The sequence below is a fragment of the Ictidomys tridecemlineatus genome, chromosome 10, assembly GCF_052094955.1.
Source record: "Ictidomys tridecemlineatus isolate mIctTri1 chromosome 10, mIctTri1.hap1, whole genome shotgun sequence".
In the NCBI taxonomy this organism is placed as follows: domain Eukaryota; kingdom Metazoa; phylum Chordata; class Mammalia; order Rodentia; family Sciuridae; genus Ictidomys; species Ictidomys tridecemlineatus.
This window is the reverse complement of record NC_135486.1, coordinates 199,823-225,175: the sequence shown is the minus strand read 5'-3', so window position 1 is coordinate 225,175 and position 25,353 is coordinate 199,823. Positions and strand designations below refer to the sequence as shown.

General features: G+C 41.6%; 1 protein-coding gene and 1 long non-coding RNA gene across 3 annotated transcripts in view; one reads left to right on the top strand and one right to left on the bottom strand.

The window, feature by feature from the left end:
* Nuf2 (NUF2 component of NDC80 kinetochore complex) overlaps positions 1–19,717 on the bottom strand; it is a 28,798-nt gene extending 9,081 nt beyond the window's left edge. Inside the window, exons 1-10 of one of the 2 annotated variants that reach the window (XM_005319862.5) lie at positions 19,592–19,717; positions 14,735–14,872; positions 13,507–13,581; positions 11,938–12,014; positions 11,418–11,479; positions 7,989–8,086; positions 7,635–7,708; positions 5,855–5,951; positions 4,957–5,019; positions 1,625–1,762 (exon numbers count right to left, since the gene is read on the bottom strand). In XM_005319862.5, the coding sequence (XP_005319919.1) occupies positions 1,625–1,762; positions 4,957–5,019; positions 5,855–5,951; positions 7,635–7,708; positions 7,989–8,086; positions 11,418–11,479; positions 11,938–12,014; positions 13,507–13,581; positions 14,735–14,857 (807 nt within the window). In that variant the 5' untranslated portion in view covers positions 14,858–14,872; positions 19,592–19,717. The remainder of the gene's footprint in view (positions 1–1,624; positions 1,763–4,956; positions 5,020–5,854; positions 5,952–7,634; positions 7,709–7,988; positions 8,087–11,417; positions 11,480–11,937; positions 12,015–13,506; positions 13,582–14,734; positions 14,873–19,591) is intronic. The other variant, XM_040277088.2, reaches the window with a different exon arrangement.
* On the top strand, positions 19,708–24,985 carry LOC110597628 (uncharacterized). Its single transcript, XR_013426288.1, has 3 exons — positions 19,708–20,133; positions 22,714–22,805; positions 23,300–24,985. It is a non-coding gene; the product is annotated as an uncharacterized LOC110597628 (long non-coding RNA).
* The last annotated feature ends 368 nt before the right edge of the window (positions 24,986–25,353 follow it).

Below are 25,353 nucleotides of genomic sequence, written 5' to 3'. Positions count from 1 at the left end.
GGTCAGCATCAGAGCATCATCACCAACATGTGTCCAATTGAGCGATTACATCTCTTAACTGGCAAAGGAGCCAGTTCAATGCTGTGGTTCCACCCCAGGGCTGTGCAAGGGGCCAGGAAATGTGTTTCTCGCTAACTCTCAGGTGCTTCTGATCCCCCTGGCAATCACATCACCCATCTACAATCTTCCTACTCCCTGGTACAACTACTGCTATAGCCTCCTCTTTTAAAAAGAACAATTCCAATTCTAAAATCATGAAATGAACATATGCTGTAACTGCAAAGACTTCTCTATTCTCCCCTCTAGGCACTCCTGCCAACTGCCTAGCCAGCAGGGCTCCCCTCAGTTAGGACTGGGTCATGCTACTGCATGCTCTTTCCCAGCTGTTCACACACTCTGCATATGATAGACACAATCCTTGACCTGTCAGATGCACTGCAAATATGTTCTAGTGGGTCTAGTTTTCTCTATAGCTTTTGGGTTTCCAATCTTAATTTTTAAAAGCACCTATCACAGTATAAGACTACAATAAATATTCTTTTAAAATTTCTAAAATTATTGAAATTTTAAACTTTAATTTACAATCCACATAAGTTGTTTTGAAAATAATGTAAAGTGTAGGCTCATCTCCCTTCCTTTTGTATAAACAGTTAATTGACCTAGAATTGCTTTTGAATATATCATCCATTCCTCACAAATACACAAATTATTTCTGGGCTCTCACTGCCGTTGTGGTGACTTTTGTTTATGCTTATGTGGCAATTTTTAACTATCAGGTAACAAAGTCACAGATAAACTAGCAATGATTTTAATAGAAATAGTTTAAAAACTTTGCTTCAAGGAGAATGCTAAATTGTCTTCCAACTTCCAATTTTGTCCTACCACCTCCACCTGTCTCCCGAGTAACCCATGGCCTGTGCACATCTTGCCCCTAATGCTTCACAGAACTCACAGAAGTCCTCCCTCTGCTCAAGCTTCTTTCCTGGATCATTCCCTAGGACACACTACACGACTTCACCTGGGAGTGCATATGCCCGCTTCCCTCTCTCCCACCTGGCTCCTACATTTTAAACTGAGCTCCCCCATTTTAATGTCAAAGCACCCTACACTTTTTCCTTTTTTAAAAATAGGTCATCCTATTTTTAGAACAATTTTATATTTATATTTTTGAGCATTTTTATTTTTAGAGCAGTTTTATATTCACAGCAAAATTGATCAGAAGTTATGAAAATGTTTTCATGTATATTCTGTATTCATAAGCACACCTTATATTCTTATTCTCTCAAAGTATGTATTATAATTTATAATTATACAGCTGTTAACTAAAATTGCTTAATACCTTTCTCTTTGTCATAAAGTAACTCAAACTCATGAGGACAGAGCATTTCTGCTTTAATTACCCAAAGCAAAGCCTCAAAACTTTAGTGTCATTGAACAAATGTCTTGGTCTTAAATTTTTATTTCTTTTCCCCACACCCTGTCTTTAGAGAAGAGCCACAAATTAGCAATGAGGAAAAACAACAAAAACAAATAAGAGAAAAGCATAGATAATCCAGAAAAGTAATCCAAGAATTTGCTAGAAAGAAAAGAGATAGAAAAACAATAAAATAAAGAGGAAACTCACCCTGGAATTCTTAAGTTTCTGGACTGTATCTTTCATTTTTTCTTTATAATTTTTTACCTTCTCTGGAGAATCCACAATTTTAGTTTTTAAACTTTCTTGTACTTCTTTCAAAGAAACCACTGACAATTTTAGTTCATTCTGTTGAGAAACATTTTTTTATATATGATAAAAGTGATGATTTATATTTCAATAACAGAAAAGAACAAAACAAAAGCCCACCTTTGGGGCAGGGGGTAGGGAATAAAATTAATCCGACTATTCCTTGCCTGACTCATCACTCAAACATTGTCATACATATGAATAAGGAGCTGTTTCCATGATCAGAGTGGTACTAGGACAGCAAACCTCCCTTATCCTGCCTGCCTGCTCAACTTTCATTGATCCTTGAAAATCCAACTCCCATTTCCTCTATGCAACTTTATAATTATGCACCCAATGTGTTTCCAAATTCACCATGCCACTTGTAGTTGTGAAGCTGTCTTTGTTCTCCCAGTACCCAAATGGAGCCACAGAACAGAGAAGGTGCTTAGCCCATGCTTGTTGAATCAAAACAAATCCCTTTCTTTTCCCTAATTTTAAAAGTGAATAATGAAACTACTAAAAGAAAAGAGGGGAACACTTCAAGAACATTGCAACGGCAAAAGACTTTTTGGACAAGACACCAAAAGCATAGGAAACAAGAAAAATACATGAATGGGATTACAACAAACTGAAAAGCTTTTATCTAGCAAAGGAAACAACAGAGTGAAGAGGTCACACAGAATGGAAGCAGGAGTCTGCAAAAACCTGACAAGAAACTCCAAACTCAACAGCAAAAAAGCCACCAATTAATTAAAATTGGTCAAGAGACATAGACATTTCTCAAAAAACAAATGGCCAACAGGAATTTGAAAACAACCTGCTCCCCACCACTAACCATCAGGAAAATCACCTGGCTCTAGTAAGAACGGCAATCACGGTTGTGGTGTGAACTGATAGATAACAATCAATAAGAGTGTAAGTTATAGTTATAGATTAGTAAAATATTTAGATTATAGGATATACGATTTTGAAAAGTGAGATAAGACAATTATAAAGCAAAAACTGTCATAGAAAGGCCTAAGACTCCATTTTGTTGCCTTCTATAAAAAAACTGTTACAAGAGCTGTTTCTGAGAAACTGAAATGAAAGCTGTTTTCTTATACTGTTTTCTGTACTTTGTACCCCATAAAATATACTCAGCCCAGGATATGGTGGTCTTAGTGACCCAAGACTTTGAAGTAGGTTCTCATCCCCACTAACCACCTGCTCGAACTCAGGATTCAGTTGTCTAACACCTGCTCAGACCCAAGATGCGATTAACTGAGTTGCAAGCTGACTGCTTTTTAGCTTCTGTAACTTGATTGCTTGCTTGCTTGCTTGCTAACTGGAAAATTCCAGTCCTGCTTAGGGCTTGCAGGTAACTACTGTTTTAGCTTCTCTGATGGGCTTGCTTGCATGACGCTGAGAAAAAGCCCTTGAGCTGTGGTTTTATCCTTAAATTCCCAAGACAGAGGCCTGGAAATTGCTGTTCTCCCAGAGTTTCAGTTTGTACAGGTGGGTGACAGTCCCTGGCCAGGCAAATAAAGCTCTCTTTGATGTGAATTCGTACTTCGAGTGTTTTCTGAAGCAGCTCCTCATAATATCACCAAAAGGACAAAAGTGCAGGAGGATGTGGAGAAAAGGGCCCTCTTCCACCCAGAGGTGACAACATGAACCAGCCTAGGCATTACGGAAAACAGGAAGAGCCACAAAAAAACAGGAATGGAACCCCCACATGACCCAGCAACCAGACTCCTGGGTGCATATTCAAGGAGATGAAGTCCACGTGCTGCAGGGACCTCTGATCTCCTACGACCAATGCAGCACTGTGTACAAGGGCCAAGAGACAGACATAGCACAACATCCACCACCTGATAAGCAGGTAGAGAAAACGGGGGGTGCGTGTGCCCAATGGATCACTACTGAGCCACAAACAAAACAAAACCTGACCTCTGGGACCACACAGATGGGACTGGAGATTAGGTGAAAGAAGCCCCGGAGGACAAGCGTCACAGGAAGAGTAGAATGGCAGTTTCCAGAGGGTGGGGTGAAGAGAGATGGGCTGGTGCACACCAGGTTAGAGGCGGGAGAAAACAACCCTGGCGTGCTTTGCACAGTAGGTAAGCACAGATAACAACTGTGTACTGTGAATTCCAAAACGCAAGAAGGACTCTGACCAACATTTGAAATAGGTACGTCTGACGACTTGAACACTACACAATGTACATATGCAGGTATCAAAGCATAGTACCCCATTAATATGCACAATTTTACATATTCACACATCAATTAATAAAATTGAAGGGGGGTACCAGGTGTGCTGTCATGCACCGATAGTCCCAGCTACTCAGGAGGCCTAGCAGACAGGATGCTTGGGCCCCAGGCTTAATGGCAGCCTGATAACCCAGAAAGACCCTATATCTTAAAAAAAAAAAAAAAAAAAGCGAATATAACCCAAAGGAGTGAAAGAGAAGAGTATTGAGGAATTCTCTCAAAAGTCTGCTTCAAGTCTGAAATCATGCTATAAAAACAAATTCAGTAAGCTTCCTTCCCAAATACTTAAGAGATAAATTGTGTTTACGTTGCTTGGGAAATTCTATCACTCTACATATTACCACAGAGGCTTTTTAGAAATGTTATAAATGTTAACAAGTCACAGGTCAATATATATCAAATATATCTGAATAAAAAGAACACAAATATATCCTTACAAAAACACAGCTAAACAGTGCCATGTGTCTGAGTGCAGAGCCATAGGGAGAGATGAACTGGCGCCCCTCTGGGGCCGTAGACCAAGGGAATGCTTATGTGTTAGGACAGAAGGTACAATCCTAGGACTTGTGCAATCCTTCTAGGTTTCTTATTTGGAAAGATTCTTACCTTTTGACCAGGCAACAGAGGCCAAGGCTGACCAAAATAATGCATGTCTGTTACTGATGTGTGCTATGTCTGTTACTGATGTGTGCTGTTACTTTATTCTTGGTGTTCAGCTCTAGAATTCGTTGGGCAATGTGGGTCAGCTGTGAATACTCACTTCCCTTGAACCCCCAAGTGCTGACTTTGGGAATCCCTTCAATGACAAAAGGGAGCACATGGGCAAGACAACAGGCATGGACAGGGTTCCAGGAACATCTGCAGGATAGCACAGACACCTGCAGCCATCAGTGGAAGGACTAATATGTGCCACACTATGAAGTGGGGAAAGCAGGCACATGGCTCCAGTATTTTCCCCACTGAACATCACAGCAGTGCTGGTGGCAGAAGGTGCTTACCAATCGTTTGGTCTTCTCTGAGATATCTGATTTCTTGTGGGAACTTCCCTCCTGTAGCACTATCTAAGGAAAAAAGCCAACCAAGGGGTTATGATTTAAAACAGACTGAAATGGAATCACTTGCTGCTTTCTCACAAAATCAAGATGAGAAAGGAGAGAAAGGAGTTTGACCGGCCTCAAACTCTCTGTGCTTGTAATGCCCATGGGCCAGAATAACTATCTAAGGATTCCTCCACAAAATGATTAAGTCAAAGTGACTTCACACTTCTGTTTGACAATGCTGCAGTCCTTTGAGAAAATAAACATTTAACTGGAAAGAGTATTTTAGTTTATTCTTAGATAATCACACTACTTACTCATTAGGCATATATATGACCTATTGGATGTTGCATAAATCCCTGTACCCGTAAGCAGATGAGACAGAAATTCTCAGGTCCTCCTTCCATAATGATTTTCACATGGCACTTGCTTTTTATCATGGTAAATGCCAAAACCCCAAAGATATCAAATGGTAATATGATCTAAAAACGGAAGTGGACTACCTTGAGCTAGGAGCTACAGCAGTGTCTGAGAGATGCTGGGTACCACAATGCTTCCCTGGAAATTTAAACTATCCCGAGCACCCTTGAGCTTGCTGCAGTGTCCAGGGTGCCTCTAGTCTCAGTAGGAGCAAGCTTAGGAGAACCCTAAGACGCCTGCTCAACCAGACTGGACACAACACTGCAACACAAACAAAAAGCTACCTGTTCAGGGATGACTGATACACTGTAAGGGGCACAAATGGACCTAGCAAGCACTGTTCTTCAGTAATGGAAAGCAGTGAGCTCCTATCCCCCTTACACACCCCTATGGAAATGTAATTAAAAAAAATGTTTTCAAGATGTTTCATAACAGATACCGTTTTTTGACGAAATTCCTGATTCAATGATTGCTGTAGCTCCTGAATATCATCAGTAAGTTGCTTGAACTCTTCTTGCTCTTCAACTGGAACAGAACTGAACACAGTAAAATAGATTAACATCACATTCTTAACTTTGAAAGGCCAAAATAAAACCCATACCCTCAACTTAGATGCAGCATCTACTTTTCTGTTTTTTGAATCACACACTCTCCAGCCATTTGAAGTAGATGGCCTGGCACTGCTGAGAGAAATGAAAGCCTGAGGAGCCCTCAGTATCCTCCCATGGAGTCTCTATGCAGGCAGCACCCACAGCTGTGCTGTCCGACTTCACTCCTATGAGATGCATGCACAATGCCTTCTCTAATGCTCCTCCCCTATCCCCAGGCCTCTACCATTCCTAACACACACAGGCTCAAGCCTCTTCCCCACAAAAGTTCTAGTATGATTTTTGCATAACTAATGTATCAGCATCTGTTTTGATTTTATTGTGAACTCTATGCACAGCCTTCTCCCAGGTTTCTATTAAGTCATCTTTTCCCTTCAGTTTGCAGGACTTTTTTGTAGGTAGAAAAACTACCTGAGTTTTGTTAGTATAGTCTGCAATGCTTTGCAGCAAATATTGCAAAAATTCTCTCCCAGTTTGCATATTTCTTTTGATCTGGTTTGCGGTGTTTTTACCATGTTAAATCTCAGTATCTTCCTCTCATCCCCAGTCTTTTCAGTTTATTACTGATTGTAAAGGCAATTTTTACCAGAAACAGGTCAGAAAAGCTCTCTCCTAAAACAGGCAACCTCAGAGGCCTCAACATATTAGAAAGGACTTGAAAAACAAAAACTAGCCAGGCACAGTAGCACACGCCTATAATCCAAACAGCTCAGGAGGATTGCAAGTTCAAAGCCAGCCTCAGCAACAACGAGGTGCTCAGCAACTCAGTGAGACCCTGTCTCTAAATAAAATACAAAATAGGGATGGGGATATCTTAGTGATAGAGTACCCCTGAGTTCAATCCCCAGCACACACACACACAAAATAAACAAACAAAAAAAACCACAGATAGTCCTTGACTCATGATGGTTTTTCACCTTCATGATGATGTGAAAACAATTCATGTGCAATAGGAATGGTACTTCACATTTTGATTTTTCCCAGGCTAGTGACAGGTGAAAATGTTGCAGCTCCCCATCTGCCACCAGCATGAGGATACGCACCACTGCAAATGAGAACACCAAGCTCCACTGCACACTGGCTGACAAACCAGGATAACAGTGGCACGTGGTTCGGGAGCATCAGGTGCTCTTTCAACTTGGGATGTTTTTCATTTAAGATGGTTGGTGGGACACACCCCAACATAGGTTGAGGAGCATCTGTCAGTACACAGGAGACTGAGGAACTGTCATTTGAATATCTTTCCCTTTACTCGAGTTCAAAGCAGAACACTGTGGAAGAGCAAACATGCTGCCAGCATTAGATGATATGAAGAAAGGGTCCCAACAGCTAGTGCTCATCTGCATGAGACAAAGGCTGGAGGTGTAATTAGGGAAGTAATTTAAAGGCATCAAATGAGTCCGGCTAATGCATCATCAAGAAGACAGAGCCCAAGAAAACTGAAGCAAAGAGTTTTAAGAAAATACATCTTTGTCTTTTCAGAAAAGGCACACTTAAATACTCTGCCACTTACAGGGGAAGACAAGACTTAAAGTGGACTTCAAGATGGTAACACCATTCACACTCACTGTGCATTTTGAAACTGTTCACTTCCTTGCAAACCCCACTTACTCGAGCCTCTCCATTTTCAGCAGTGCCTCCTGGTGTGCAATGCTCAGCTGCTGCATTTTGTCCACAGAGGATTTCTATCAAAGCAACATCAGCAATCTCTCCTCAGTGCTTTCCAAGAGCCATGGATTTCCTCACACATAACACTACTAGCAATAACTACAAAATGTTTACTCACACTATAATTTTCCCATTAGAAATAAATTTTAGTAGAGCTAGTCAGTTATTCCTCACAAATGAGTTAGGAATTTTACTTAACACAAATGATATTTGCAACAAACATTTCTAACCAGATTGCTGGTTCATAAATGAGGTTATGCATCTGTTGTATGACCCTCAAGTATATTTAAATCTTACATATTGCCAAAGAAATTCCATGTAAGTCTCACGGCATGCTTCTCTGAAGTGAATAAAGTTGATAATGCCACTTAAAAACCGACTCGTCCGTTTTGCTTCTAAAATATAAAGCAAGACTATTTTAAGTAAATGATTGAAACAACATAATGTAGAAATATTCATTCTCTCCCCCTGCATTACTTTGCTCATGGTATGTAAAATAAAACCGTGTAACAATCTGTTCTAACTTCAAGATCAGAATTACCCTTATATATTAATAATTAGGAAAAAAAAGCCAATTACTTTTGGCCATTATGGAAACAGCAAAAACCTGACTGGCTTGTGTCCCTTAAATAACTATAAAGAAACAGTCTGTGAAGCGACAAACTTCAGATACTGGACACAGGCCCTGCAGCACCTCCACAGGACCCAGCAAGCGAGCACTATCAGGGCACTGGCCTGTAATTCAAGCTCCCAGACTGCAGCGCAGACAGCACAACGCAATCAGAACTCATGGGTCTTGGAGGGTCAGAAAAACAGGCCAACCACAACTGTAATCCCAGCAACTCAGGAATCCCAGGCAGGAGGATCCAAGTTCAAGGCCACCTGGGCAACTCAGTGAGATCCTGCCTCAAAATAAAAGTAAAAACAGCTGGGGATGTAGCTCAGTGGTAGAATACCCCTGAGTTCAATTCCTAGTACCAAATAAATAAAAAGTGATAAAGATAAAGTCTTAAAAGCAGCCAGAGGGGGAAAAAAAAAAAACTGAGCACATCACATGGATAGACAGAACAGCAGTGACTTCTCATCAACGGCAACACAAGCGGAAGATAGGGTGGCCATGTGGTCAACTCAGAGTTCTACGTGAAAGGGAAATTTCTTTCAAAAAGAAAGGCAAATTAAAGGGTGTTTATTAGCAGTATTAGAAATATTAAATGAAATCCTCCAGTTGCAGGGAAAGATCATACCAGAGAGGGACTAGACATACTTAAAAGAATGTGGGTTAATATAAAAGAAAATTTTCCTCATTTAAACAATACTTTTTAAAGATAATCAACTGAAGCCATTTCATAACAATATGTCAAAGCATTCACATATCTGTAGAAGTAAACTTTATAGCATGATCACACAAAGGACAATAATGGGGAATGGAAATAAACTCTTTGTAAGGTATAATATATATTAAGACAAACAGAAATAGGCTAAAGATATGTGCATACATATTAAACCCTACAGTAAATACCAAAACTAAATAAAAATAAATATATCCCAATAAACCAAAATAAGGCAGGAAATGGGGAAAACAGTAATAGGACAAGTTAAATTTAAATCAAATCACACCAATAGTAACATTAACTGTAAGTGAACTAAACAGTTCAATTGACAGACAAGCAAAGCAAGAACCCTCTACAGGCAGTCTCTAAGAGACCCACTTCAGATACAATGACTCAAATAACTGCAAAGCAAAAGACAATATGTCCTGGGATATAAAGCATATTTCAGAGCAAGTCCAGAGAATACTTCTAGATGTGTTGGCTTCAAAACTAGGCAGAACAGACAAATCCACAATCATGTCTGAAGATGTCAATAAATAAATGTATTATCTGAAGCCATCTAGTTTGTGATAGTTTATTAGGGCTCCGAAAGGCAACAAATACAGACCATGTTCTGGGCCATAAAAAAGGTATGAATAAACTGAAATGGGGTCAAATTGAACAAATCTCTAATCCCAAAGGAACTAAATCACAAATCAGCAACAGAAAGATAGCTAGACAAACCCTGAATGTTTTAAAAAGTAGACAACACACTTAAAACCTGCAGGTGAATGAAAAAAAAAATTAAAAAGAAAATTAGAAAATGTTTCGAATTGAATAGGAAATGAAAATACAACACAGTGGGGTTTATAGAATATAGATGAAGTTGAGATAGAGGGAAATTCACACATTAAACCCTCATACTAGGAAAAAAACAAAACAAACAAACAACAACAACAAAAACAGGCCTGAAACTAATGACCTCAGCTCCTGCTCTAAAGTAAAGAACAAAAACTAAGAATAAATGAAACCAAAAGTAAACATGAGCAAAGAACCCTCCAAGGTTTAGGGTACTTTTTTCACAGTGGGCACATATTAGATACAATTCAAATGTCTATCTACTGAAGAGAATACTCCAAAATAAAAAGATACACAGCAGCAACAAGTGCAAGTAACATGGATAAATCTCAACCAGGCTGTGCTTAAAGAATAGACACCAGGACAATCACCTAGTACATGGGAGGTCCTGGGTTTGATCCTCAGCACCATATAATAATAAATAAATAAAATGAAAGTATTATTTAAAAAAAAAAAAAAAAAAGCAGCAGCAGCAGACACCATACACCCAGCAGCTCCGGAGGCTGAGGCAGCCTCAGCAAAAGTGAAGCACTAAGCAATTCAGTGAGACCCTATCTCTAAATAAAATACAAAATAGGGCTGGGGATGTGCTAAGAGGTCAAGTACCTGAGTTCAATCCCTGGTTCAAAAGAAAAAATAAATTAAAAAAGGAAAAATAAAAAGAAGCAGACACCACGGATGGCAGACCATATTCTTTCATCTGTATGAAATTCTGGAAAAACTAAAGCTAGAGTGACAGAAGACACGCCAGTGGTTGCAAGCAGTGAGGCAGCCATGGGAGGCTGACTGCAAAGGGACACCAAGGGACTCCTGCGGGCCATGGACCCGTGCTATACACAACTGTGGCAGTGGCTCACAAGTACACGTATTTATTAAAACACATCCAATTTACATTTTAAATCCATGAGGTCTGTCATGCATATACTACATCCATAGACAAAAGTCAGAGATCCAAGAGGGCGAAAATGAATCAAGGGACACAAAGCTGGGAAATTTTACATCTAAAATAACAGCATGACCATGATGCATACTAAAAGAGAACTTCTTCATGGTGAAAAGTAACCGTTAACTTGATAAAGTTAATATGAATAAATATGAATAGTCTACTATGTGACATCACATCTGCATTTTTTTTTTTAAGTACTGGGGATTGAACTCAGGGGCACTTGACCAGTGAGTCACATCCCCAGACCTATTTTGTATTTTATTTAGAGACAGGGTCTCACTGAATTGCTTAGTGCCTCGCTTTTGTTGAGGGTGGCTTTGAACTCATGATCCCAAGGCGCTGGGATTACAGACTTGTGCCACCGTGCCTGGCCTCCCCAAATTTAAAGAATACTTTTTAAATGTAAGGAGTTAAGAAAAAAATTAGTCAGAAACACAGCTTTTATGTTGATCTACAAAGGAAAAACAGTTCAATAAAAGGATGTAATAAAACACATCTCTAAGGATGGGATGCACTTGAAACCTACTCTAAGTCTTTCCTCCACATTTTTCAATGGAAAGGTAAAGTGGTTGGTTAAAGCTAGACAATAAAACTGTTTAAATTTTCACTTACTTGGATACAGAATATCAGCAATCTCAAAGTCATTCACCCGGCAGATGGGCAGAAATGAATCCCTTTTATAGAAAGAATATCAATAAATGAGTTGTAAGCTATACTGAACCATTGAGCATAAATTCCCCATTTTTAGAGAGATTTCTGGAGGTTTCCCCCAGGGTTGCAGGACCAACTTGAGCCCAATGTAGTGCAGAGCTCGATAGCTACACAAGCCTTTCTTAGAGCCAGGGACACCACAGATTCTAATGAACAGGCACTTGGGCACACCGAGACTCTAGAAACTCTCCACAAAGCTGGCTGAGGACTGCCATTTACATGGCCTCCGAACTTCAGTGGACAGACCCTGAGAAGTGCTAGAAGTGAAGGGAGTTCTGCTTGGTAGAAACCTGTACTTCTGAACATACATAGAGAGGAAAGGAAGTTGATGGAACTCCTTCCCAAAGATATAGGGTTTAAAGGGTTTAATGCCATGCAAATACAAAAGCAGATGGAGAAAGTAAAATGGGGGTTTACTCACAGGTGAATGAATAAGTTGCTAACTGGTAAAAAGCCTTCCATTATATGTGGATACATAACTTCAGTGTTCACGGGCATCTGCATGTAGTAAGTCACAAAATCTAAGTCACACATTGATTAAAAGAGTTTCTTCAGCCATAAACTAAAAGTAACCTTAATCAGAGGTTAAGATAAAATTGTATCAACTTTATCATTAAATCTGAAAAAAACAATGCAGCTCCTGCTACTAAGCTATAATCGACATTAATATTTCTAATGATAGGGTTTACAGGGGGTGCTAAATAAAGATTTTTAAATGAATAAAAAAATAGAAGGATAACCACAAGCCACCACTGTGTATCAGGCATTATGCTGGGGTTTTATTTATTTTCTCTTCTGATTTTTACAAGGATCTATAAACAAAGTGCTATTCCCTTTTTATAGACAAAGAAACTACAATTGGCAAGATTTCATTGTAAAAGGGTGGCTGTCTTTGATTTTTATTTTTTTTTCCAACAAAACTGCGGTTTAATTTCAGAAAATGTGTTAAAATATATATCTATACATCCATTTCTGACATACACTTAATGTGTTAATATACACAAAATGATGCTTTCTCTTGAAACTGTATTTATGAAACGTACATTTTAATTTAAATACTCAGTATACACTGCACTAATCTTCATGTTGCAATTTTTAAATACATTAAAATCTGCAATGTAACAAAATGTTTTCTGCATACGAAATTTTGTTTTTTGTTTTGTTTTTATTTTGTTTTTTTTTTAATATATATAATGCACATTCTTTATGTATTTTTATTTAGGGTTTTCTCGGTCACAATTTTCTTTGCTGTCTAACATGATCTGCATGACCTATAATCTTTGAACTACTTTCGTACCTCATGTTTTTATCCAGCACTCTTACTGTAATATGTACTAGTCTGTGAACAATGTCAAATAAAAAAAGAACAGGTGGGTTGGTGGAGCTGAGCTAGTGTGCAAAACACTAGTTGTACAAAAACAAAAATGAAGTGAGCCATCTTTTGTTCATTTAAAATGTCTTTGATTTTTAAACAACAGATAACTATCATGTTGATGAGACTCCAAAGACTCTGACAATGTCAGAGCATCTTCAAAGGATGCCCTCAGGACTTCATTGCAAAAAAAAAAAAAAATTACAATAAAGAAAGTGGCCTTTCCTACTAGAAACAGCTAGTTTGCTGAGAGCTCAGCTGCCTCATTTCTAGCATTGTTCTGACTGTATGCCTGCTCTTCTCACCTAGGAGTCCTTCCTGAGAAGAGACACTTGTCCATGCACACTCACTGTGTCCGTGGGTCTCAGGGGACCTATAAACCTGGGAATAGCCTCAGTGATGTCTAGGTGTTGTTCAGGGCTTCCACTGAGGTCTATCTTGGTAAAGCTATGCATATAAACCATTATTATGCCTAAAATTCCTTCACAAGTGACATTAATTTTACATAAGCCTTTGAATGTGTCAAAACAGTCAAGATTTCCTTAAAAGGCAGTATGTACGTGAGCAGGAGAACTGCAATAAAACACGAAACATTGTTTTGCCTTACCATAAACTTACCATGTAAAAATGCTCCAATCGAATGCCATAGACTATCTGTAAGGCCCTCATGTAGATCATATACAAGACTTCAGGCTGCAACGGAAAGGAATTTTCAATACTCTTGACGCATGACTCCAGCACTACATCACTACCACCACTGTCCAATGCTATAGTCAGTAAACACAGAGAAAAGGGTGACAACTGTTCCATCTCCTTGAAATGTTTCACAATTTTCCAGATTTTAAAATACCTGATTCATGTCAGTTGTTCCAAGTGCCAAAAGTAGACAAAAAAGTAGACAAGACAGCTGCTTAAGAACAAACATACTCTTCTAAATCAAATTCAAGCCACCCTCACCCCAGGCAATGGAGGAAGTTAGTTCATCTTTCAGATCTGCTGGTTGCCAGGAATGTGGCAGATGTGTCCCAACACTGAGAATATATTTCTTGAAAAAGATCATTAGAAATCTTGTTGCTACCTTAGACATTAAGATTTTCTTGGATGTGAAGTTTAAGAGACAAGTGGGATAAACTCAATGAGGAAATACAGAAGTTTAAAAACCTTATTGTATGAGCAGAAAAGTGAGAAATATAGAGAAAATATTGCACCTTTTCAAAAAGTTTAAAGGCCCATCATTTACTCTGAGCTGACTCCCCTCATTTTAAAGAATTAAAGGATACTGACATTAGACAGTCTGAGTTCCATGTCATGGAACCAGGCTTCCCTATGTTGTCACTGCAAGGTAACACCAAGACTGAAAAAGGACTCTGGATGCTCTGTGACACACACACAGTCCATTTCAGCATTTAATAACCATGTGAGGAATGATGCCCATCAAAGCAAGTCAACTCTCCCTTGGGGCATAAAGCAAGAAGATTAATCTGTAAGATTCCAAGGGGATAATTTCAAGCATTTTCTATGGTGGGAAACCACTAGGAATAAGTTCCCCTAAGCCCTGCCAATACATTAAATCCGTGTACCACACTTCAACAGCAATAAAAAAAACTTAAAATCCTTTAATATATCTATGATTTAAAAGCGGCTGTCTTTTTTAAAAGAAAACAATCATATTAAAAAAGTGAATTCCTAATGGGAGGGCAGAAATCATCTCACATACAAATTTAATGTTATTTAAAATTACACTAGCTGAAATCTTTCTCTGTATTAAAACTGACAACATGACATGGCATGGTGACCTACTTGTTCTCTAACACCAATACCTACTTCAAACATCAAGACATTTTACCTTTGGATTTGGATAAAGGTCATTTTTGGAGAGGTTTTTTCCATCCGCTCCTGTTAATAACTTATTGCGAATATGAACCACAATCTCAGCAACTTTATATCTGGGAAAAGACAAAGTTTCCATCTTGGGACTTGTAGTCTGAAGGAAGGGGGGGAGAAAAAAAGATGAGAAATACAATCAGTAGTTCTCATTGTCTGGAACTTGATAATCAATAAGAACAAAACAAGTCAAGTTGAACTAGTGACACTAGCACTATCATCAAATATTTAATAAGATAAAGACAAAGATGTATATCCTAAAATAAAATTCTACCAAGCACACTCATTTTCTGCTAATTTTCCTAATGCTGTACACTATTATCTTCCACATGGGAAAGAGGATTTTATTTGAACACACAACTGGGAAATCATGTGTTTCCTTTTTCACATTTGAGGGGCCAGACAGAGGTTTTGCATAGCATAAGGCACCATCATTAGAAGCTATATATAAGGGATGATAACACACGGAAGGAAAAAAATATCATATTCTGATTCAAAATTCTATTCATTACATACATAATGAGATGACTATTAAAGTTTAAGATGCAAGAGGAAAAAAAATCAGTAAAAACAGATGCAGAAATTCTTAAAGCAAGAACTTTAAAAAACAAAACAAAAACCCCTTTTCCCTAATGTGTTCCTATGGTGAGTTGGTCCTGTGCCCCGCTAAAGCAGCAGTTCTCACAGTTCTGTACCCCCTGCTCTTGTAGGCTCATTTGCTTGGAGACATTTGGTTGTCAGGCCAGGAGTAGCAATGCTGCTGGAATCTAGTCAGTGGAGGTGGGAATGCCGCTAAACGTCCCACAACATCTATCTACAATGGCTCCTCACAACGAAGAATTATCCAAAATGCCCACAGGATAAGGTTAAGAAAGCCTGTCCTAGAACTTGCATTTAACCTTGTGGCTATGTACTGAGATTTCACTTACAGAACTCTGACGCTACCTGGAGAGTCCAATAAGCTAAGACTCATTTCTTTACCAAGAAGAAGAGGGGCCTTAACCTCTTGCTTAAATACTAGTTTAATTGCCCAAAGATCCCTCTTTCCCACGATGTCCCAGGGAAGAAGCCAATGTGGAGACCCAATGTGAACATACTCAACTTTGCAGATATGCCGATATTCTGAAATGGCCACAATTCTGGAAATCTTGTTTTCTTTTTCAGGTTCCTAATGTTTCTTAGAACATTAGGGTTAAAAAGAAGCACTGGCAACTAGCCTAACTAAAGCTATTTTAAAAGATGATTATAAAAACTGCCTAGTTCCATATAAACCCTTGAAAGCATCACAGTAGTCACTCTCAAGTAGACTCCCTTCCAAATTAAGGAAGTTTTCTAATAACCATGTTTTTACACTCCATATTTCCTCATACTGAAAGGAGGCTCAATCCCTTACACCGGCCTGAGAGGCACCAAGGAACTTAATCTAGCATGCTTCTGATCAACACAGCCTAGCTAAACCTACATGTGTGTATTTGCTGCCTTTTGTCTCACTCTGCCTGCTATTAAAAAAAAGATGGAGGTTGGAGACAGAAAGGTCTTCAGCCCTTTCTTGAAGCTGGCTTTGAATAAACCTTTTTCCTGCAAAGGAGCCAGAGTTTGGGGGAGCCAGAGCAGTAAACCTATTCATTCCATACCACAACTGTCCATCAAGGCAACTTTTTCCACTTCAGAGTGGCTCTCACAGTTAAATAACTCTTCCTCGTGCTGTAATGTTTGTTGTGGAATTTTGGTCATTGCCTTGATTTCTAGTTACCACAACTTCACAGAATGTATCAATCCCTGTTTAAATGACAGTTCTTTCAAAAAATGTGAAGACTGTCATTGGGTCTCTGCTAAGCCCTCTTATTCTAGAATAATTTCTTTACCTAAGAGCAAGCCCTTCCATCTGTGAGAGGAAAAAAAGCAAACTTTCCCCTAGTTCAACAGCAATCAACACTGAAAGCTCATGACAAGACTGGGATGAGTGGTGCCTGCACACACCAAGCAAGTTGTGCATGTGGCGCCAGCTAGGTGTTCACTAGCTACATTCATACTATCTACCGGATAGATTTAGATCCTATAGGCTAAGGGCTCAGACTATCTCCTCAGCCCACATGCCAATCAGAAATCCCACATCATTTCACCTGTGCTTCTGACCAACCTGCTACTTATTGGAGTTCACACCATCTCCTTTTTGGGTTCACTTAATTTGCTGGACAAACTCACAGAACTCAGGGAACACTTATGTAACAGGGACTTAGGCTGCTTTTGCTAAAAGCAGTGACTTCACTTAGGTCTGGAGATGCCCCACGGATAACTAAAAGCAGGATAAAGTTTGGCATCTCTACCTTCATTTTGTACCTGTCTCCTTTGTCACCTTAAACTCTAACCTGCTCAGGTAGGTATGCAAATCATTTAAGAAATATTTACCTAAAAATTAGTAATACAAGCTTCATCAGCCCTAAATTTATCTCACCTGTCCCCTTTAAGACTGAGGCCAGATTTGCAGCATCCAGTTTCACACCCAGGAGTGGCACCTAGAAGTGTCCACACTTTGCCCTATATAGCAGATCCTATGTTACAGGCACATCACTCCAGGATAAGACAGATTCATCCTCCAGGCAGGAGCAATCATCTCATGGGAGCCAACCTGCCCCCTTCCAGGATCCCAGGTCTGACAGATAAACATTCTAAGCAACAAGTGGAAATTGGACTTCAAGGAATAAGGACTTCATGAGAGCTCCTGTATAGAGCCAGGACTGAGAGAATGATAGGCCAGACCAGTTTGACCATGATGGTTTAATTATGCAGACCTCCTGACCTGATTCCTCCTCTATTTAAACCTAAAGCTGCCTTCAAACTGAAAGACAGGGCTGAGATGTTGGATCTTAGCATAAGTCTTCCCAATGTAGCCATATAAAGTTTTTTTCTGCTTTTCACCATTCCCATTTCTGTATGGTTTGGGGAATGAATGGCTGGACCTAGTTTGTTGGGATCCCAGAACATAGCCTAGGACTCCTGCAAAACATTTACTGGCTAATTATAAAGAAATATTACAAGTGATGGAACACCAGATGAAAGGTCAGGTAGGGCAAGGTATGAGGGAAGGGGTTACAACCTCCAGGAATACTGGGGTTCACATCATCTGGATGGTCATCAGAAACTCTTCAAAACCAATCCTTGTGGGTTTTACATAAGTTTATTATATAGACATGATTGATTACATTACTGGACACTGGTGATCTGTTCATTCCCTGAGATTAGAGGTGGGGTTAAAAGTTCTAATTCTCTAAGCCTGCCTACGTTCTTCAGATGAAAGCCCATCCAGAAGCTACCTAGGGGATACCAGCCCTCAGTCCACCGCTAGCTCATAAAAGGTCACTTATCACTTTGAAGACTCCAAGGATTTTAAGATTTGTGTGCCAGGAACTCAGGATGAACACCAAAAGCATATGTAAAATATTATACCCTCATACTTACCTTCCTCTAAAATATCATTTTGTCAGTGTCTTCCTAAAATATAATGCCCAAGCTTAACACAACACTCCAGATATGATTGGCCCAGGGCAGAGTATTAATAGTAAGGAGACTCCTCTGCTGGGCTACAAATGTAACACTCACTCAAACATGTTTATGATGGATATTAAGAACATCCTCAGGGTGACCCCTTATATCAGCTGTATTTCCCCATGATCCTGCATAACTATTGGTAACTTAGGCAAGGGTCTGTATTTCCTACTATTGAATTTCACAACTGCACATTTCTATTTTAGAATGAAGATCACTTTATGTAGACTCAGATCCTTCACATATTAGGTGTCTCTATTACCTTAACTGAGAGGGAAAGCAAGATTCCTACCCCAGGATATTTCTTTGACATTATTTCAAGCTGATTTGGCAGAGAAAATGCAGACTTCTTCAGACAAAGAAAAGGCTCTAAAAAGCTGTCCTTTTGTAAACAGTTTGCAAAAGGACAGCTTTTTAGATAGATGTAGATAGTAAACATCGATAGTAAACTTGCTTGCTGTCACCTTCTCCCCTTGGGCCTCCAAAGCCTGCAGCCACCTCCCCTGCCCACCCTCAAGCCCAAGGCACTAAACCTTTGTTTAGCTTTTTATAAACCTCAACAGTCTAGCCCTTCTGTGCTTAGGCACATAAGAAGTTCTGGATTTTCCCTGCAGTGTAAACTATATTCCCTCTGAAGGCTTGCTAGACACTTAAAACTTCCCTACATAAGCAATCTATACTTTCTGCTAAGCCATATATTTAAGACCCAATGAGGAACGATTGCAGGTCACTCTTCCAGAACAAAGTAGATCTTATTAGAGATGGTCACGATGGACAGGTGGGTGGGAAATAACTTAAGTCATCACCGCACGTCCCTCTCCTGATGTCCTGGGCTCCTGACGTCAGTTTAATGTCTGCAAAACGTCTCAGGCACCATATTTGTACAAAGGTACAAAGAACCTTTCCCATCACACCAAACTCAAATGTTCTGCTTGGTTCCAAAACCTTGGAAACCCGATGAACTTCCCCCCGACTTGGCCTCGGCCTCCCGCGTCTCTGGGGAATCTCCTCCGCCTTCAAGCCGCCCTGCCCCGCAGCACACCGGGCTCTGGGCACCGGGAACCCGGGGCTGGACGGAAGGCCCCGGCCACCGGCTCCTCACTCGCCCAAACGGCCCCACTTCAGACACGCCCTGGGCCGGCGGCTGAGGAAATCCCGACTCAGACCCTCCACAGCGGCAAACGCTCGAGCGACGGTTCCCTGAAGTCCCGGACGGCGCGGCACCCGGCCAGCACCCGGCCAGCACCCGGCCGCCGGAGGCCAGCCCGCTCACCTACACGGCCGCCAAGAAGGTCCCCCGCGCGGAACGGCGGCGGACGGCCTCCCCAGCCGGCGCCGACCGTTGCTCTTTCAAATCCGCCGCTCGCCGGAAGTACCTGTCCTTCCGGCGCCATCCCCGCCCCTTCCTGGTATCGGTGGCCGACCAGGGCCAAAAGACCGTCGCTCCCGGAAGCCGGCCGGAACTAGAGACTCGGGCTCCAGTTTGACCCGGAGCGCTAAGGCGACGGCGGGAGGCGGGCGCCCAAGTCAAAGGAGAACCAAGGTCTAGCAGGAAGGACCACCCGGCACCGAATCGGCACCTGGTCGGAAATTCGACCCAGCGGTCTTCTCGATGGGGCAGTTGAGGCGCCGCCTCGCCGGGGTGGAGACCCCAGGTCGACGAGCCAGCGGTACGGCCGCCGGCTGCCGCCTCTGCATCTCCAGAAGCCCTGTGCCCAGGCCAGGGTCGGTCCCAGTGCAGTGAGCCCAGTGCTTGGGGCTCAAGTGTGGCGGGCCCCGGTACAGGAGCAGCGGGTCCCAGTGCAGCGAGCCCAGGTACAGGAAGGCTTTAGTAAATATCATTCATGATTGCTATAAGTGAGTCTAGTGAAGGCATTGAAGATGCCACCATGGAATTTACAAATCAATCAATAACGTGATATGGTCAAAATACTCCTATGACCTCAGATAGCATTACAAAACCCCACTCTTTAGAACCATAGTTCAACTTTTCAATTTTAAGTCTGTACAAACAGAAATACTTTGTCATCCTTTATTTATTTATTTATTTATTACAGGAAATATAAGCACAAGCAGGAGGGAGGGGAGTAAAAGAACCAACATTCCTTGAGTTGTCCTGCGTTTCCGGAATCATTCTCAGCATGGCCTCCATTTTAGATTTCACTCTGTATTAGACTCGATTTACCTAACTACACTGACCACCTAACTTTAAATCTGGCTTCAGCAGTGTCTTTAAGGTGATGACAAAACTTGAGAATTCTTTTGCTTCACCCTTCACCTCACAGACCATGTAAGCATATTTCAAAAAGTTGTATTGATCCTTGTAAATAAGATCATTTGAATAAACTTTTTCATAGGTAACTTTAATACTAATATAACTCATTTACGGTAACATTCTCATTCAACTCTGGACACCATGCCTTTCCTGCTAATGCTGCACAGGGTGGCCAGATCAAACTTCTACTGGTGTGGAAACCTCAGTAAAACTGCTCAGGTGTAGCAGGCCCAGCGCCGGGGTCCGGGAGCAGCGGGTCCCGGTGCAGCGAGCCCAGGTACAGGAACGCGCAGGTGTAGCAGGCCCAGCGCCGGGGTCCGGGAGCAGCGGGTCCCGGTGCAGCGAGTCCAGGTACAGGAACGCGCAGGTGTAGCAGGCCCAGCGCCGGGTCCGGGAGCAGCGGGTCCAGGTGCAGCGAGTCCAGGTACAGGAACGCGCAGGTGTAGCAGGCCCAGCGCCGGGTCCGGGAGCAGCGGGTCCCGGTGCAGCGAGCCCAGGTACAGGAACGCGCAGGTGTAGCAGGCCCAGCGCCGGGTCCGGGAGCAGCGGGTCCAGGTGCCGGAGCTCTCAAGTTCACGGAGTCCAGAAGCAGCGGGTCCAGAAACAGGAACGCGCAGGTGTAGCAGGCCCAGCGCCCGGGTACAGGAGCAGCAGGTCCCAGTGCAGCGAGCCCAGTGCTTGGGGCTCAAGTGTGGCGGGCCCGGGTACAGGAGCAGCAGGTCCCGGTGCAGCGAGCCCAGGTACAGGAACGCGCAGGTGTAGCAGGCCCAGCGCCGGGGTCCGGGAGCATCGGGTCCAGGTGCCGGAGCTCTCAAGTTAACGCGTTGAGTCCAGAAGCAGCGGGTCCAGAAACAGGAACGCTCAAGTGTGGCAGGCCCAGATGCAGGGCTCCAAGAGCAGCGGCCCCGCGTGCAGGGCCTCAGGTAGAGTGGGCCCAAACGTCAGGGGGTTCAGGTGTGAAGAGTTCAGATGCAGTGGATCCAAATTAGTGATTCCGAGTGTGGCAGACCCAGGTGCAGTGAGGGCCTGTGGCCTAGTGGAGCCCCATTTTCTGACAGATCCCCTGTTCATCTCCAACAGGCTCTGTTCTCCCTCCTCTAAACTGTCACAGCTTCACCTGCTGGGTGAGTTACATTCTTCAAAGAAGGAGTCCCCCCCAAAATCTATTTTTATGAGGGCAAGTGTGGAAATATACATTCAGTACAAGTTGTGATCTTTCAGCTGAAGGCGTGTGGGCCTGTTATTAGAGGAAAAAGCAGTTTTACTGAGGTTTCCACACCAGTAGAACTTTGATCTGGCCACCCTGTGCAGCATTAGCAGGAAAGGCATGGTGTCCAGAGTTGAATGAGAATATTACCGTAAATATAAGTTATATTAGTATTAAAGTTACCTATGAAAAAGTTTATTCAAATGATCTTATTTACAAGGATCAATACAACTTTTTAAAATATGCTTACATGGTCTGTGAGGTGAAGGGTGAAGCAAAAGAATTCTCAAGTTTTGTCATCACCTTAAAGACACTGCTGAAGCCAGATTTAAAGTTAGGTGGTCAGTATAGTTAGGTAAATCGAGTCTAATACAGAGTGAAATCTAAAATGGAGGCCATGCTGAGAATGATTCTGGAAACGCAGGACAACTCATGGAATGTTAATGAAGTCCGAAAAGGCCCTAGGCCAAAGTCCACCTCAAAGAAGTGTTAATGAACAGCCCCCAGCAAACTTAAAGATAGCCCATCACAAAGAAGTGTCCCACCCCTCGGGCCTTCCAACCTACATTCCATCACCAAAACTATAAAAAAGGGGAAACAATTGCACTTCCACGGATTCCACCTCTTGGGTCCCCTTCTTCCTCCAGGAGAAGTCTTTTCTGCCTACCTTTAATAAACTTCTAATTTCTATTCTGACCTTGCCTCGGCGTGCTTCTTTGGTGTTATTCTTCAACATGGGGGAAGCAAGGACTCGTCACCGGTCAACAGCGGTAACACTGCCAAAAATTAAGTTCCAGTACCAGGATTATACTCAGCTTACAGTGGGTTCACTCCCTCATAAACACATTAAGTGGGAAGTGTGGTCCACACACCTAGCCTCAGCAACATAGTGTGATGCCATTCTTCTCACCAGATCCTGTGGCTGATAGCTGAAGCTTGCTGCCTCTCCTGCATGGAAAAGAGTGCTGTGTAACATTGCTGCCCTGGGAACAAATCAAATTCAAGGTGTGGTTTCTATTGAATGAAAATATTTTTGCAACATTGTGAAGTCTAAACTCACAAGTGGAGCCTTTGTAAATTGGGAACATCTGTTTTTTCTCAGCATTCTATTTTTCTGCTCCTTTATACCTCATTCCAGTGTATATTCACTTCCATCTTCCCTGTCAGGTCTCCTAACATTACTTCCCTTCCCAGTTTGGACTGTGTGATTTATCAGCATGTGAACTGCCTATGTCTGAGACTGTTGACTTGGGTCCCCATCAAGCCCTAACCCTAAGTCTGCATACCAAGCTCAGTCTCCAATTTCAGTTCTGTCCTTGATTTTTAACAAGTCCTCAGTTTTTTATTTGATTTCTTACAAACTGATCCCCTTTCCAACCTCTTCAACTCTATTAGAAGGTCATCGGAGTAATCTAAAAAATATTTTTTAAGCACTTAACACACATTGGTATCTGCAGTACCTATTCCTTTTCTAATGTGAAATCCATATTTCCTTCCAGATTGTACTTTAAAGACTCATGACAAACCTTTAAAGGCTGAGCAGACCCTTGAGTGACAGGTGATACTGTGACCGCTGTTGACCAGTGACGAGTCCTTGCTTCCCCAATGTTGAAGAATAACACCAGAGAAGCACGCCGACCAAGGACAGCAGAAAAGACTTCTCCAGGAGGAAGAAGGGGACCCAAGAGGTGGAATCCATTGAAGGGCGAATGTGTTCCCCTTTTTATTTTTTGGTGATGGAATGTAGGTGGGAAGGGTTGGGACACAGGTGGGCCATAGAAGTAATCTGGGCCTTTCCCTGTGGAGTTTGCTGTTCATTAACATTTCTTTGGGATGGGCTATCTCCAAATCTGTTGGGGCTGTTTCCTGGGCTTCATTAACATTTCTTTGGGATGGGCTGTCTTCAAATCTGTTGGGGCTGTTTCCTGGACTTCATTAACATTCAGAGAGTTGCTCAGCTTTTCTGGAAATTCATTCTCAACATGGCCTCCATTTTAGATTTCACTCGATATTAGACCTGATTTACCTAACTACACTGACTACCTAATTTTAAATCTGGCTTCAATACTGGGTGAGACCTTGGCAACCCTCAAATGGGATGTCAGTGCAGGTGGCATTCCTGAATAATCAGCACTTCACTCAAGTCCCATCCCTAAGTGACAGGCTCCAAACAGTGTTTCTGCTTTGTTTTTAGCAGATCACTAAAGATGAAAACTGGATTAAATTGGTCTAATGTAGGAATAGGAATACCAAGACATAAAAAGCCTTGGAGGAGACAGGGACCACTCTTTGCTACCCTTTATCCACAGCTCAGCCTCAGTCCTAGACACTAGGTGGATTCAATGCCTAGACTAATGGGGTACCATCTTCTGACCTAGGTTCCTTGAGGCAAACTCATTTGGGAGGTGGCTGATGATTTAGCTTTATCAGACTAGCTCAGGATGCCTGCAAAGCATGCCCCTGGCTGTGTTCAGATGCATGTAACAAGGAGAGGTCTGAGGTAGACTCTTTGCATAGGAGTCTACTTGGTGTGGTGGCACATTCCTGTAATCCCAGCAACTCTGCAGACTGAGGAAGGAGGATTACAATTTCCAGGCCAGCCAGGAAAACTTTGTGAGACTCTTTATCAAAAATAAAAAGGACTAGGGATATACTCAGTGGTAAAGCACCCCTGGGTTACCCAATACCAAAAAATTTTTAAAAAGTTTATATTACACTGAAATGATAGTGTCTGTCTCCACTACTGCACAGGCTAGTTCTTAATGACCTTTGATTGCCTAGTGTCTAACACTGTACCTGGTACATCCTGGGTATCTAGTCAGTGTTGCTGAACTGAACTACTACTCTTTATTTTTATTTACCTATTTTGCTATTGGAGGTTGAACCCCAGGGCGCTCAACCACTGAGCTACATCCCCAGCTTTTTTTTTTTTTAATTTTGAAATAGGATCTCACTAAGTTGCTGAGGCTGACCAAGGACCTGTGATCCTTCTGTTTTAGCCTCCAGAGTTGCTGGAATTGCAGGTGTGTGGGTTTAAATGTGGTGCATCTAATAGGAGAAAGTTACAGTTGTAGCTTCAAAGAGATTCTGTTGTACATGTTGGTTCTTTTACTCCCCTCCCTCCTGCTTGTGCTTATATTTCCTGTAAAAAATAAATAAATAAATAAATAAAGGATGACAAAGTATTTCTGTTTGTACAGACTTAAAATTGAAAAGTTGAACTATGGTTCTAAAGAGTGGGGTTTTGTAATGCTATCTGAGGTCATAGGAGTATTTTGACCATATCACGTTATTGATTGATTTGTAAATTCCATGGTGGCATCTTCAATGCCTTCACTAGACTCACTTATAGCAATCATGAATGATATTTATTAAAGCCTTAAAAATAATGGTTAGCCATGAATAGTGGTCTGAAGTGAAATTATGAACACAATTTTTATTCATTAGTTGAACTCCTTGAAACTGCATTGTGAGGTATAGGTGAACATTTGTGAAAGCAAAGGACTGTCATAGATTTATGGCTGTCTAGCATTTCGCACTAGAGGAGACAGTG